Here is a 15205-nt window from a genome sequence, read left to right as displayed (position 1 = left end):
ATAAATAAATAAAATCTTTAAAAAAGAAAAAAAAAAAAAGAAACAAGAGAGCTCTATCCATTATAAATGACCACCCAGACGATGACTCCTCCAAATCAGAAGACAATCGCTATAGACATTCTCAGGACTGTGACCTCCCACCGGATACAATCCTAATGAAGGAATGGATCTCCTTGGAACTTTTTTCTGGCAGGATCTGTTGCAAATGAGGTCATGATATGGAATCCGTCCTGGACTGTTAATAGAATAGCCAGATCCACTGCTAGGGCCATTAAAGCGCAAAGGTCTCTAGATTCCCTTGCTTGAGTTGTACTAGACAACAGAAGAGCTTTGGATTACTTGGGACTGCTCAAGGAGTCTGTGCCATCCCTAAGACTTCCTGCTGCACCTCACAAACAGGCTCAGTTGAAAACCACCAAAATACTTATATTGCCATCGTTAAAAGGAGTTTCTTTCAGCCCTCTAAGTCGGTTTAATTTTAAGTTTTCAGACCTTTTCAATGGACTCCCCATAGGACTTGAAGCCCTTCTAAGATCTGGATTACAAATAATCATATTTATTATTGTACTTACGTGCTCCTTTTTAATTATAATTAAATTACTGATGCTTTGTATATCTCGCTGTTGTTTGGCCATCCAAGATGTCAAAATTATGGTCACACAAAGGCTTAAAATGATCAACCACAGCTATCCATTGGCAATCCCTGAAGACAAGTCAACTCCATGGGCTTTTAAGATGAAGACAATGTCTAAGACTTGCTTCCTGAAAACCTCTTTGTTGCTGCGACTATATGCTCTCCCTGACATTCATCATCTATAACATTTCACTTTCCCTCCTCTGTGGGACATGACCTTTTAGGAATGAACCTTCTGAGCTAGGTGGACAACAGATGATCCTATGGTTGATCATCAATGCTTTCCAAGGAAAGATCTTGGTCAAAAGGGAAAAATACGGGGCGCCTGGGTGGCTCAGTTGGTTAAGCGACTGCCTTCGGCTCAGGTCATGATCCCGGAGTCCCAGGATCGAGTCCCACATCAGGCTCCCTGCTCGGCAGGGAGTCTGCTTCTCCCTCTAACCCTACCCCCTCTTGCACTCTCTCTCTCACTCTCTCTCTCAAATAAATAAATTTAAAAAATCTTAAAAAGGGGAAAATATGAAGCGAAAAATCTGAAATGGAATCATTCCTGTCAGGAAAAATGGAGCCAGGAAGCTATTAAGGAAGTGGGGCTTATGTAGTGCACCTCCGAACAGAGCATAAACTTTATAGTTCATTGCCAAACTGCAACATCTTGGCTTCTTGCAGTCCCAGAAGGCAAACTGGAAATTCAACGGAAATTAGACTCTTTTGGCCAATCATAATTTTGCAAAACAACTTACATAAGTCTTCTTGGAATCTCCCCCCACCCCCGGCCTTTTTTTACCCTTTTCCCCTCAGCGGAGGGGAAAACAATTTAGTTTTCCTCCGGAATCCAAGTCTCCCAAACTGTAGTTCCTAAGACCCCAAATAAATTTGTGTTTGCCTTGCAGCCTCACTGCAAATTTTGTGTGACACAACTCAGACACGGGCTCACTTAATTTTATTCTGCAGTTGCAAGATGTAAGGTTTAAATTTTTGTCTTTTCAAATCTCTCGCGGTTTGCTCTAGACACAACCGGGAATGGGGTTACAGATAAAAGGTTTCGGGGCTCTCCTCGGCCTTCTAGCCCTCTTCTCGCAGAGGCTTCCTTGAGGGAAACTTTGGCCTTGCAAACGGAAGTGAGGGCAGGGATGCAGTACTAGAAGCCTCCAGGGGGTGGGCTGGGGCTCGAGTCAGGTTCCAGCGTTGGAAAGAACTCAGATTAAGTTGTTAGCCCAGCCTTGGGCAGTTGAATCTGGGTGTGTCACCATGGAGATGGGGGCCGGCTTGCGTGTTCGGCTGCCATTGGCTGGGGACGCCGGGCTGGGATAGAAGCCAGCCGCGAGTAACTACATACACTGTGCACAGCGCTCCCGGCGAGTACAGCTCAGCACGGCGCTGCTCAGCGGATCGGATCCCAGAGGCCAAGGGCGGGCTCCTCGAGAGGGCGGAGGCGGCACCATGGAGAAGCGGTGAGGCGGCCACCAGGCCCGGGAAACCTGGGGTGGGGGGGCGGGGAATGGTTGTCACCGAGACCTGGAAGCCCGATACCGGGCCCCCAGGGGGCCAAGGCGGGGCACCAGTGCCCGGGAGAGGCAGAGAGGCCTGGCGGGGAGCCAGGTGTCGGGGCAGGGCGGCAGAGCAGTGGGGGGGCAGGAATCGAGCAGGGCTGGCGTCACGGGAGCAGGAAGGGGACCCGTGTAGTACGGTGTAGTCTACTTGGGAAAGGAGCCGGTGTGTTTGTGCGTGCGCGCGCGCATTGAGGTGCAGGTGTCGCGGGGAGGCTTACTCCGTATCCCCCAGCCACCCCGACACGCATACGGGGAAGAGGTCTTCCCACCCCGTGTGCTTGTCACAGATTCCCGTTGTAGATTCTAGGTAAAGCGGCGAGATTCTTCTGGTGCCTGCATTCAGAGGAGAGATAGCTCAAGTCCCACACAACACCTTTCCTTCCTTACGAATTGGAGATTCAATTAAAATAAGTTGGAGTTGGGGCGTCTGGCTGGCTCAGTCCGTAGAGATTGTGACTCTTAATCTCAGAGTCATAAGTTCAAGCCCCACCTTGGGCGTGGAGCCTACTTAAAATTTAAAAAAAAAAATTTTTTTTTTAAGATTTTAGTTATTTATTTGAGAGAGAATGCGCGCAGGAAGAGGGCGGAGGGGAGAGCGACAGGGAGAAGCTGACTTCCTGCTGAGTAACGAGCTCAAGGGCGGACTCGATTAGGGGACCCGGAGATCATGACCTGAGCCCCATGATCCGAAGTGAGCCGCTAAACCGACACCCAGGCGCCCACCGACCCCCCAATTTTTTTTTCTTTAATAAGTTGGGGATGGAGTCTCCAAGGAGAGAAGGAAATCCTTATTTATTGAACTGAGCAAAAGATTGTGCATTCCTCTCACTTCACACCTTTGAAAACTCTTCCGTCTGCTTTGGTCCCAGAAATCCCATTCCAAGTCACTGGCTTTAGGGATCGTGGTAACTCTTGGATGCACCGGGATCCAGGGTGTTCTTGGGAGACTGATGGCCCATGAAGAAGTTTGAATAAGCTGTTGCTAGATATGCTAGGTGTCCAGGACTTCTCACTTCTTTCATTTCCTTTGCATCTCTTGGGGATGCTATTTGATTAACTTTTTACCATTTCGTTGCTTCTCTGCATCATCCTGTGGCCCCAGCTCCATTGTCCCCACCCCTGTCCCTTTACCCAGCTACTTCCCTGAGGGTAGCCTGTTGTACTGTAGAGTCATCTAGTTTCAAGGCCTCTGCTTTTGAAGAAAAGGATTTCCTTTGGAGGTTTGGTTAGCTGTCTTCAGCTCTTGTCACACCTCAGTCCCACTCCCCTCTCCCCCAGTCTTTGGTTTTTCCAGATGGGTGTTTGAGAATTGGATTGGATTGTGAGAAAAATTCTGAGTTGGTTCTTGGGGACGTATGGGTTCTGGGTAAGCATCAGTGGTTAGGTCTCTAAAGAGCAAAGAACCTTGAAGGAGAAAGGAGATAAAGAGAGCAGGATGGAGCACACTGGCAGGGGCGAAAGTGGGAGAAAGGTTCAAGTACTATGGACCTGAACCCTGATTTATGGAGTCTAGGGCCTTTGGAACTTACAGATAAGTTTCTAATTCATTTTCTTTTTTTTAAAAGATTTTATTTATTTATTTGACAGAGAGAGACACAGCAAGAGAGGGAACACAAGCAGGGGGAGTGGGAGACGGAGAAGCAGGCTTCCCGCTGAGCAGGGAGCCGGATGCGGGGCTCGATCCCAGGATCCTGGGACCATGACCCGAGCCGAAGGCAGACGCTTAACGACTGAGCCACCCAGGCGCCCCTCTAATTCATTTTCAAACTGCACCTATAAAATAGGTGGGGGTGATGGCGATCCTTTGCTTTATACTTGAGGAAAGACTTTGAAACACAGGTTATTTGCTTAAAAAGACAAAATTGAGACTAGAATCCAGATTGAGTTCTGCTTTCCTCTAGACCAGAAATAACTAAACCTGGTTTTTGAATCAGAATTACCTAACACTTCTGTAAAAAATACAGATCCTTGGGACTCTCCCCAGAATTCTGGATCTCTAGGGGTGGGCTCCAGAATTTGTATTTTTAACCAGCTGCTGCTGAGAAACTTGAGGCGGTCAGTTCTGTTTCAGCCATTGACAACAAATTCTGCTTTTTTGTGCTTACCTGGTCGCTGGTCTTGAATTACCCTTTGCAGTCACATATGACAGGGTCTGTATTGGTCTGGGTGTACCAGAAATATGGATGTGGGGGAACTAACTGGCACATAGATTTCTACCAGGAGTGTTCCCATTTCCTTTTTTTGTTTTTTTTTCGGCGGCGGGGGAGGTTAACCAAAAAAAGTATTTGTCTGAGGGAGGATGTGGAGGGTAAGGGTCCAAAAGGAAATTGGGTTTATTCCTGCCCTCAGGGTAGTCTTAATTACATTTTGAGTATCCTTTGTGATAGATAGGGTAGGAGGATTGCATTGGGCTTGTCATTGCCCTAAAGAAGGTCTAATCCTGAAACCCGGCCCTTTTAGCCTCCTTGATTTGATTACTTCACTGTACTTCTCTGTAGAATCTATAGGCCCTTCCTCTCTAAATCTTTGCCATTAAGAGAGATATTAAACCTGCCAGTGATCGCAAAACTACAGTTGGGGCTGGGAGGTGGAAACATAGGTATCATTAACTTTTGCCCGGCTCTGGAATGAGGAGGGAGTTTCCCGGCAGTCTTTCCTCGGTGGGTCTGATTCAGAAAGAGGAGTGGGTGGGTGGATGAGCTTAGTGTGGCGCCTCCTGAGAGCAAGGATCCTCCTCTCTGGGGCAGCTCTTTGGCTAGCTTCTGTGTCCCCTACCACCCCGGCACACCTCCCAGCCTTTCTGCACCGAAGGTCATTAGTCTGTGATGCCCTTGGGATGGGAGAGAAACTTACCTTGATTTTACTTTTCTCCTAGATTTAAGTATGATGATTATCAGAACACGAGTGAATGGCTTCTGTGCCACACCAAGCACCGACCTCAAGTGGCAGTCATCTGTGGCTCTGGGTTAGGAAATCTGGTCGATAAATTAACTGACAGCCAGAGCTTTGACTACAGCGAGATTCCAAACTTTCCCCAAAGTACAGGTACTGGCAGGGGGCCGCGAAGGATGGGACCGAAGGATACTGATGGGATGCCGATGAGAATGCATGCATCTCTCATGCCTGCACCCACTGGCCTGTACAGCATTTGACTCAAGACAACTTGGTTACTACGGGAGGGGAAAAAAAGACCACCATGAATCAGAATGACTTTAGAAATCCCCCCAGTAGAAATTTCATAACACACAGAGCATGTGTGCGGCAGGGGTACCACATGATGACATATTTCCGGTGCTGTAATGATTCTGAACTCCGTAAAGCTTTGCAGCACCTCACTCCCATGCTGTTCCCCGCCACACACCATGTAGTCAGCACATCTACACAGCCCCTCTCATTTCTTCAGTCTGCGGATTAAATGGAAAAAGTAGTGCCCGTAACCTCCCAGGACAGTCAGGCGAGCCCTGTCCTACGTCTTCCTGCCATTCCCAATCTCCCCAGCTCTAGCTCCTGTCCCAGGATAAGGCACACACAAGTGCACAGCAATAAATGAACACACAGACTGCCATGTTCTTGTAGACCTGATTCACACTGACCCTTTGGAGGGGGAAAGCAGCAGATGACCCCTATGCACATGGAGCTCTGTGGGATCTGAGGATAGCATATCCAGCAACCTAACAGCAGCTAGAAAACTCTAAGGCTACCCCTTAGAAAAGAGGCAGGTAGGGAGTACCTGGTGGGCTCTGGGTAGAGTATGCAACTCTTGGTCTCAGGGTTGGGACTTCAAATCTCATGTTTGGGGTAGAGTTTACTTAAAAAGGGGGGGAAGCCATATCTTCAATTTATGAATAAGGAAAATAACAAATTGGGGTGATGCCCGAATCCTCAATGCTAATGTGAGATGAATTTTTGAGCGGGTAAAGATTGCCCCTAAGGTGACGCGCCTACTTTGCAAGATGCCTGGGAGTCGCAAGGCTCATCCCCCCGTGTGAAAGGGGTCGAGCAGGAGCAGATCGCGACTCCCAGAGATTGGGAAGTGCCTATTTCCTATAAGTAATAAACTGGGTTAACTCCGGGGTTTATGGGCCCCCTGTGGGCAACCCCCGGAGCGGCCCACACTTCCCTTCACTACTCTCCCATGTTGGCTGAATCTCTTAATTTACCAACATTTTTCTATTTTACCACCTGTGAAACTATTTTTATCTATGGATCATGAACCTTAGGTTAGTGACCTTAGCCAGTTCTCTGAGGAAAAGAGAGGGAAGGGCGGAGAGGCCAGATAAAATAAGGGCAAGGGTAGTTTATTTGATTTGCTTATTAATTCTCAGATAACTAACATCCATTGGTTTATTTATTAATGTTATAAATTTCTACCTTCCTTCCCTTTTTCTCCAGAGAATTAGGACTTTGCACAGATATTTTTCAAACCCTATGGAGCAAGATTGGGAGACCAGAACAGGGAGGTGGGAGTGGGGGTTGGGGAAAGAAGTATTAAAAAGAGGGGGAGGGCGGGGTGTCTGGGTGGCTCAGAGCCCTTGACTCTTAGTTTCAGCTCAGGTCTGATCTCAGAGTTGTAAGATGGAGCCCAGAATCCTGTTGGCGTCCAGTAGGGAGTCTGCTTAAGACTCCTTCTCCCTCTGACTCTCCCCCTGTGCGCGCTCTCTCTCTCTTTCAAATAAATAAATCTTTAAAAAGAGAGAGAGAGGGAGGGCAAAGTTTTCTTTTTTTTTTTTTCCAAAATTTTTTTAAAGATTTTATTTATTTATTTGACACAGAGAGAGAGGGAGAGAGGGAACACAAGCAGGGGGAGTGGGAGAGGGAGAAGCAGGCCTCCCGCTGAGCGGAGAGCCCGATGCGGGGCTCGATCCCAGGACCCTGGGATCATGATCTGAGCTGAAGGCAGACGCTTAACCGACTGAGCCACCCAGGTGCCCCGGAGGGCAAAGTTTTCTGAGGGAGATAACAATGACATTGGCTCCGCCTGTCCTTCTCTCCCACCCCAAGAAGGGTGCTGCACTAAGTGATTAGTGGATTAATTTTTAGACTTTATCTATGGACCTATTTGCTTATACGTTTCGGTTTCCTAACTCTGTTATCTCTGCTCTATTACTGGCAGTTTTTTTTTACAAGCTCTTTTATCTCTGACCATCCCTCAACTCTTCCTCTTGATTTGGGTCCCTCTCTCACACCACACATTCCCTCCAGGATAGGTGGTCCGGTCCATTAGAGGAGAAATGCCAGAGAAGGGAAATGGTAATAGTTGTTCTTATGTCCTGTGTGGAGAGTTATTTTGCCCTCCCACATCCCTGCAGGCCCCATCAGGGGCATGTATTCCTACAGGACTGTTTTGTGGGTCATAATGGAGGAGACTTAGATGGGTCCAAACTCAGCCCCTTTGCCCTGCCGTTCAGTAGCCTCTTTGGGAAGCCAGAATATACCATGAGCTCCCTTTCAAGAGTGAGGAGGCACATGGTTTAGTTAGGGTAAGAAATAAGATTATACATTTTGAGAATTTTAAAATTTTTGGAAAAGTGATCTGTAATGACTACATTCACTGCAATTATTATTACCCACTTATTCTATTTTTTACTCACTTTCATTCTCTTGTAGTATGGCTTCCTCATTCTTCTGAAGTTCCTTTAAAAAAACCTCTCCTTCCTTTGCCTTGATATATGGTTCACATTGAACATCCTTACCTTCACATAGCCCCAATCTCAGGATGTACTTATATACTTATTTGTAGGCTTATGATTGATTTATTTCTGTCTCCACCAGACTTCAGCTTTCTGAAAGCAGAGATAATAATGTTTCTTGGGCTTAATTATGGCCTCACATGTTGAGCGCAATGAGTTGGCTGGTAGTGGGTGCTTAGTGGATATGTGTTCTGTGAAAGCATCACCCCATTCTTTCTCCTTTCTATTTTACATACAGTGCCTGGTCATGCTGGTCAACTGGTGTTTGGGTTCCTGAATGGCAGGGCCTGTGTGATGATGCAGGGCAGGTTCCACATGTATGAAGGCTACTCGATCTGGAAGGTAAATCAGGGGCATAGCCTGGATGGATGTGGAAGAAGGGGGAGAGAGTTCTCAATCCTATTTTATTGCCTAACTGCCTAGGCTAGATAGATTTTGGTCCCCTCCTTTCTCCTCTTTCCTGATCTATATCTTGCATATCTGTGTGGGTGGATTGATGAAATTTTAAAGAACATTTTCTGATCTTTTATCTTGGGCTCGTAAGGTGACATTCCCGGTGAGGGTTTTCTTCCTTATGGGCGTGGACACCCTAGTGGTCACCAATGCTGCTGGAGGACTCAACCCTGAGTTTGAGGTCGGAGATATCATGCTCATCCGTGATCACATCAACTTACCTGGCTTCAGTGGTGTGAACCCTCTCATAGGGCCCAATGACGGAAGGTATGTATCTTGCCTTTTAATTTTTTTTTTTATAGCTGGGTAGGGTTCAAAGACTTGTCTGGGAGTCAGGAGAGGGCTCATGTGGTTGCAATAATCTGAGATTCCAACCTGTGCCCTAGGTTTGGACTTCGTTTTCCTGCCATGTCCGATGCCTATGACCGGGAAATGCGGCAGAAGGCTCACAGGGCCTGGCAACAGATGGGGGAGCAGAGGGAGCTGAAGGAAGGCACCTACGTGATGGTGGCGGGCCCGTCTTTTGAGACTGTGGCTGAATCTTGGCTGCTTCAGAAGCTGGGGGCGGATGCGGTTGGTGAGAAGGGGAACGTGGCTGGAGGCTTGAAGAGGGAGGGACGTGGTAAAAGTAGGGATGGAGAGGGGTCAAAGATTATAGACCTGGATGGTAAGTTGAGAGAGGATCTAACTTAAGGGAAGATTGAGTTAAACTGATTTGAAAGGTGTTGGGATTTGGTGTGTTGTCAGCATCAAACCTCCCCACCCAGCCCTTAGGGCTTTAATAGCTGTAATGCTGATGACCCATCCACGATTCCATACTAGTTCTAAGGATTATTCTAAGAAATAGTATTATAGCCACTTTGTGTACCTCTGGCTGCACGATGGAGCTGCATCCTTAGAACTGACTTCAAAATGACCAGAAACAGATGTAGAAGTAATGATAATATTTGTAAGTAATGTGTAAGGCCCTCTGAGGCCCCACTCTTTGAAGCAATACAGAACAACCTAAGCTAGACAGGAAATTAGCTGCTTCTTTGGATTTTTTTTTTTTTAAGATTTTATTTATTTATTTGACAGACAGATAGCGAGAGAGGGAACACAAGCAGGGGAGCGGGAGAGGGAGACGCAGGCTTCCCGCTGAGCAGAGAACCCGATGCGGGGCTCGATCCCAGGACCCCGGGATCATGACCTGAGCCGAAGGCAGACGCTTAACAACTAAGCTGCCCAGGTGCCCCTCTTTGGATGATTTTTTGAGATGTTAAATTGTCAGTGAGGTAATGAATGGAGATGAGGCCAAAGGGTGAAGAAAAGAGTCCTTTGAGGATCCTGACGGTTGATTTCCTCTTTCTCCTCATCAGGCATGAGCACAGTACCAGAAGTTATAGTTGCAAGGCACTGTGGACTTCGAGTCTTTGGCTTCTCCCTCATCACTAACAAAGTCGTCTTGGATTATGAAGCCCAGGAGAAGGCCAATCATGAGGAAGTACTAGAGGCTGGGAGACAAGCAGCACAAAAACTGGAACGCTTTGTCTCTATTCTTATGACCAGTATTCCACCACCTGCCAAAGCCAGCTAACCAGCCCTGGAGTGGTCTGGCCTCTCCGTAATGGGATCCAAGTAGCTACTACATACTTCGGCCCCTTGCTGGGGTCACGTGCCTCTGCCCTTCAGTAGTAGGAGAAGAGAGAGAAAGATCCCTATCCTGCACCTCCCCCATTTCTCCCACCAGACCCTTCTGCACTGGCTCTTTTGCTCAGTTATCTCAAAGCAGTTAATCATCTCCTTCCCCCCCCTCCCCGCCAAGAGCTGGAACCCAAGCCCTGCTGTGTCTATGCCCTGGGTGTGACTTGGCTGTTGAACTTGGCACGGTAGCTACTGCTGTCCTTTTGCTGTAACGCTTTCACATTCCTGGGGACTCGGTTCTGCCTCCTCCAAAGCACTAGAGCCCACACGGGGGCTGGCCCAGTCCAATACCCCTTGGAGTTTTTTATTACCCTATTTTAAGAATAAAAAGAAAGATGAAATAATATATTTTTTGTGCAGTTTGGGATGAGGGTAGGGGCACAGGCCGAGTTTTGCATGAAAGACTGAGATCCCATGTCTTGTGTGACTATCTGCTTCTGAGACAAGCAGCTAAGAACAATGAGGTGGTGTGTGAACGCACGGAAGGAGGAAAGATACAGATGTTAGAAGATAAAGAAAGAAGGGCTAACGACTGGCACAAGAGGGCCCCTTTCCTCAGACCAGTCTTGCCTCTGTCCTTTGCCTTCTGATTGTTTCACGCCTGTCTCTACTCTCATGAGTATCTGAACTGCTTCACTGGTCTCAGCTGTTCCACAGTTGCTATTTTCTTCCTAAGGCCTGTTGATATTTCCTGTTGGTTTCTTTCTTCTCCCCTACTCTAACTTCTGCCGTAATTAACGGCAACCCTACATTCCTTCTCTGCATTCTGGCAATGCAGTGGCGAATACCTCTTTCTCTACTACAGTCACCCCGCTGCAGATTAGAGTCCTGCCAGGCCCAGGCAGACCTGTGAAGTTGGCTCATGCTTCGCTTCTCTTTGAGCCCCTCCTTCCGTCCTATTGCTTCATTTCTGGGTTCTAATCTTTCTCTTCACTTTTGCTTGGTCAGAACCCGCCTGTGACACAGCATCCAGGCATTGCCCTTTGCTGGCTCGGTGCACTATTCTATGCACTTATCAATTTGCATGCAGCTGGCCCGTGTGTCGCAAAACCACGCTACTCTCCCAGACCCCTTTGCCTTTTGAGAAAAGATCGAGTTGGATGAGCCACTAATAGTAGTGATATGTCAGTTGTCCATTGAAAACTTTTAAAAACCTCTGAAATCATCCTTTGTTTGGTAACTGACCTACCTACCTGAGTCCAGCACAAAGAAAAAGCGTTCTGGAGTGGCCCTGTCCCCACTCTCTATCTCGTCAGTTCTTTGTACCTCCGGCAGCTCTAAAACCCTCCCTGGATCTTTAGGCGCTCTGCTAGCATTTGCCATGTGTCCATGAGAGCTGGTTTAGAGGGAAGTACTGTGTGTCCTTCAGATATATATGGACTCTAACTTGTTCATTTAATGAGATGGTTTATAAACGTTTTTTTTTAATCAAGTTATTGAATTACCTCTATAACACACTCAGCCAAGAAAATGTTAAATGGAGAATATGACAATGGTCCTCTTAACTGCCCTTCAGTCTTAAGAAAGATGCATTTGTGAAACCATTAACTGTTAATAGAAGATGGTAGAAAATATGTACAAGTTACATAGAATGGGAGCCTAACAGATAGACCAATTGCATACACAGGACCTTGAGGATTGGGTTGTTGAAGGAAAGTTTCATAGAAAACTTTGAGTTCAGTCCTAAAGGATGGAAGGGAAGAAAAGGATTTCACACCAGGTGAGCCAAAGCACAGAGCTATAAAAAGCACTAGACATGTTCATGGGTCACTGTCCCAACAGGTGTGATGAGAACAGAGGACATGAAGGCTCTAATGAGACACGGGCAAACATACTTGGAGGTTAGAAGGAGAACACATTTGGTGTTCGGCTTTCTTAGCCCTGATTTGCCTCATGGTGAGATGTCTCAGGAATGAGAATGGTGCCATCTGAAAAATAGGTCCCAGAAAGACTCAAGTGGAATATTTAAACGCATCTCTAGCTTTTTAGATTTAGTAGTCCGTTTGCCCATTTGCCCTATTCATGATAGAATACTAGATTCAAGAAGAATGCATTTGGCCTCCTAATTCAAGAATCTTAATTTTTCAGTTCTAAGTCAAAGTATGAAAAACAGGATTTGCTGACTTTATACAAGTGTTTATTATATTCATGTTGGGCCATTAAATATATTATCATGGTAACAAAACAAAACTGTACATTCTTTATAGTAAGACTAAGGTACGATACGGATAGTAGCTATACTATCGGCAAGTACTATTTAATCACATATAATGAGTATTCTAAATTCACTAGAGTACTAAGTTCAAGGTGTATGGGTTGGAGGGAGAAAACATGAACACAAAATGCCTTCAGTTTCTTTTTTAAAAGCAGCTTTATTGGGGCACCTGGGTGGCTCTGTAGGTTAAGTGTCTGCCTTGGGCTCAGGTCATAATCCCAGTCCTGGTATCGAGACCACCCCCCCTCCTATCAGGCTCCCTGCTCAGTGGGGTGCCTGCTTCTCCCTCTCCCTCTGCCGCCCGCCCCCATCTCTCAAATAACATCTTAAAAGAAGAATAAAAGCAGCTTTATTGAGATAATTTCCGTACAATAACATCTATCCATTTAAAGTAAATAATTCAATGGCTTTCAGTATTTTCACAGGTAAGTGTAATCATCCCCACAGTAAATTTTAGAATATTTTCATCCAACTCAAAAGGAAACCTTGTACCTTTTAGTTACTCTGCCCCCAACACTCCCTAGCCCCAAGCAACCACTAATCTACTTTCTGTTCTATAGATAGAAGTATTTTGGACCTTTATATGAAGGGAATCATGTGGACTTTGTATCTGGCTTCTTTCCCTTAGCATGTTGTCAAGGTTCATCCAAGTTGTAGCGTGTATCAGTACTTTGTTTCTTTTTATAACCACGTAATATTCCATTGCATGGATATACTGCATTTTATCAAGTATCTTCAAAATGCCAACCAACTCAACCCAAACTGAATGTATCAGTTTAGGTGAGCAAGAAAATAAAAGCAAGTCAAGGGAGATAGGTCTGGGAAGAGTACCCAGAGAAGGGTAATTCTTGAAAACAGCCTGTGATGAGACTATTGCTCTCTAGAGGGGCCTGCAAAATGGATTAAAAAAAAGATTTTATTTATTTATTTATTTGAGAGAGAGAGCAGAAGTGGGTGGGGGGCAGAGGGAGAGGGAGAAGCAGACTCCCTGCTGAGCAAGGAACCCAGACACGGGGCTCGCAGACACAGGGCCCGATACCAGGAATCCCAGGACCTGGGATCATGACCTGAGCCAGAGGCAGATGCTTAACCAACTGAGCCACCCAGGCACCCCCCCAAAATGGATTCTCTTTGATCTCAGGATAGGTGTCAAAACATACACTTCAAGGCAGGCTTTCTGCCCTGGCCTTATCATGGTCATCTTTATCAATGCCAATAATGTTTATTAGTCATGTACTTTGTATATCCTAGACTTTGTATTGTCCTAAAAACCATAAAATAAATTAGTAAAAAGACAAACGGCTTCCAATCTAAATGGGAGACAGGATACATGCATAAAAGAAAAGGTGAATCAGTTGTGCCCTCTACACCTGCTTTTAGTCTTTTCCTATGTTGTCACCATTTGGAACATTTTTAAAAAAGGAATAATGTGTGAAAAGTAGCATATGCTAAGTGCCAATGATAAAATGTGCTACAGGGATTCAAAGAGAACCAGCAGGGGATGGGGAGTGGGAAGGGGTGGTGAGACTTGAGTTAGGCCTCACAGGAAAAATAGGTAAAGGGGATACAGCGGAAGGCACTCCATGCAGGCAAATTGAGGAATGTTTGATCACTGAACAGAACAAAATGGCAAAATTGAAGAAATCTTGAATGGGAGCCGTGGGAGATAGGGTGGAACAGGGCTAGATTGTTCAAGGGTCTGATCCCAAGCTGAGGAGTGAGAACCTTCTTTAGGCAAAATGGCCAGCCATTGAAGGCTTTTTAAGTAGGGACTGATGGGTGAAAATCATGCTACTGTTTTGATGGATAGAAACCAAACTGGAAGCAGAAAGGGCTGTTTTGATGGTAGAAGCAAAACTTTGAGCGCATAGTTAAAAACTTAAGCACCGTAAGATGTGTACAGTGAAGTTTCCCTCGCATCCTGTCCTCCATCTGTCCTGTCTTTCCTTCCCCACCTCACTGGTAACCACTTAATAGTTTCTTGTGCATTCTTCCAGGATTTATAAAAAAAAAATAAATGCAAATACATGTTCTTATTTTTGCCTCTTATTATTCATGGAAGTTAATGCATTAAATGTGTTATCCTGCATCTTGCTATTTTCTTTTTTTTTTCTTAAGATTTTATTTATTTGGGGCGCCTGGGTGGCTCAGTTGGTTAAGCGACTGCCTTCGGCTCAGGTCATGATCCTGGAGTCCCTGGATCGAGTCCCGCATCGGGCTCCCTGCTCGGCAGGGAGTCTGCTTCTCCCTCTGACCCTCCCCCCTCTCATGTGTGCTCTCTCTCATTCTCTCTCTCTCAAATAAATAAATAAAATCTTAAAAAAAAAAAAAGATTTTATTTATTTGTCAGAGAGAGAGAGATTGTTACTTTCTTTTATGTCTTGGAGACGTTTTACATCATATATTAGTGTGCTTTCTTGATGACTTAGGTCAGCTCTGTCAAGGATACACATCTGTCACCTCAAGTTTTTTAGAAGCAAAGGAAGAACATGGCCTTGATGTTCTTTAGCCACCGCCCAGTCCATTTGTTGATTGCCATTAGGAGCCAGAGATAACACCACCTGACATCCCTTTAAAACAAGAAGGTGGGGGAGAACAGAACTGTTCTTTCTGTGCTGTGCCCTCTGTCTAAATCTGATTTGGTTTTGATTTGCATTCCTTTTTTCTTTGTAAACCCGCATCTGCTTTTCATAACTACTTTGTGTTTCTAAAGGATATCTTTTGAAAAAACACTGGCTCTCTACCTGGTGTTTCTGTTATTGTAGATTTGGACTTTAATGAAAATGGAAAATTTCCAGTCCTTAACCTTTTCCCCAGATTTTTAGTTTTGGACTCAATTAGATTTGATATTGTTTGGAATGAGTCCTTATTCCCTGGTATTTAGGTCAAAGATCTCCCCCACCCCTTCCATTTGGTTCATATTCACTTCCATTCTGAGTTTTTTCATTATAGGAAGCTTACTGTCTCAACTGCCAAT

The 15205-nt window shown here is 45.6% G+C and overlaps 1 protein-coding gene and 1 non-coding gene across 2 annotated transcripts; both read left to right on the top strand.

Moving 5' to 3' along the window:
- Nucleotides 1-1879: 1879 nt before the first annotated feature.
- Nucleotides 1880-10359, top strand: PNP (purine nucleoside phosphorylase). The gene is made up of 6 exons (XM_006731375.3): nucleotides 1880-2088; nucleotides 5063-5232; nucleotides 8116-8219; nucleotides 8422-8597; nucleotides 8717-8907; nucleotides 9689-10359. The coding sequence occupies exons 1-6, from the start codon at nucleotides 2078-2080 to the stop codon at nucleotides 9904-9906; spliced, it is 870 nt and encodes a 289-aa protein (XP_006731438.2). The 5' UTR covers nucleotides 1880-2077; the 3' UTR covers nucleotides 9907-10359.
- Nucleotides 6016-6171, top strand: LOC115940273 (U12 minor spliceosomal RNA). Its single transcript, XR_004075050.1, has one exon. It is a non-coding gene; the product is annotated as a U12 minor spliceosomal RNA (small nuclear RNA).
- Nucleotides 10360-15205: the final 4846 nt, after the last annotated feature.

This window comes from Leptonychotes weddellii, chromosome 9 (genome assembly GCF_054177405.1).
Source record: "Leptonychotes weddellii isolate Sample4059 chromosome 9, ASM5417740v2, whole genome shotgun sequence".
NCBI classification, from domain to species: Eukaryota; Metazoa; Chordata; class Mammalia; order Carnivora; family Phocidae; genus Leptonychotes; species Leptonychotes weddellii.
Note: the sequence above shows the minus strand (reverse complement) of the source record. Positions and strands in the feature narration are given on the sequence as shown.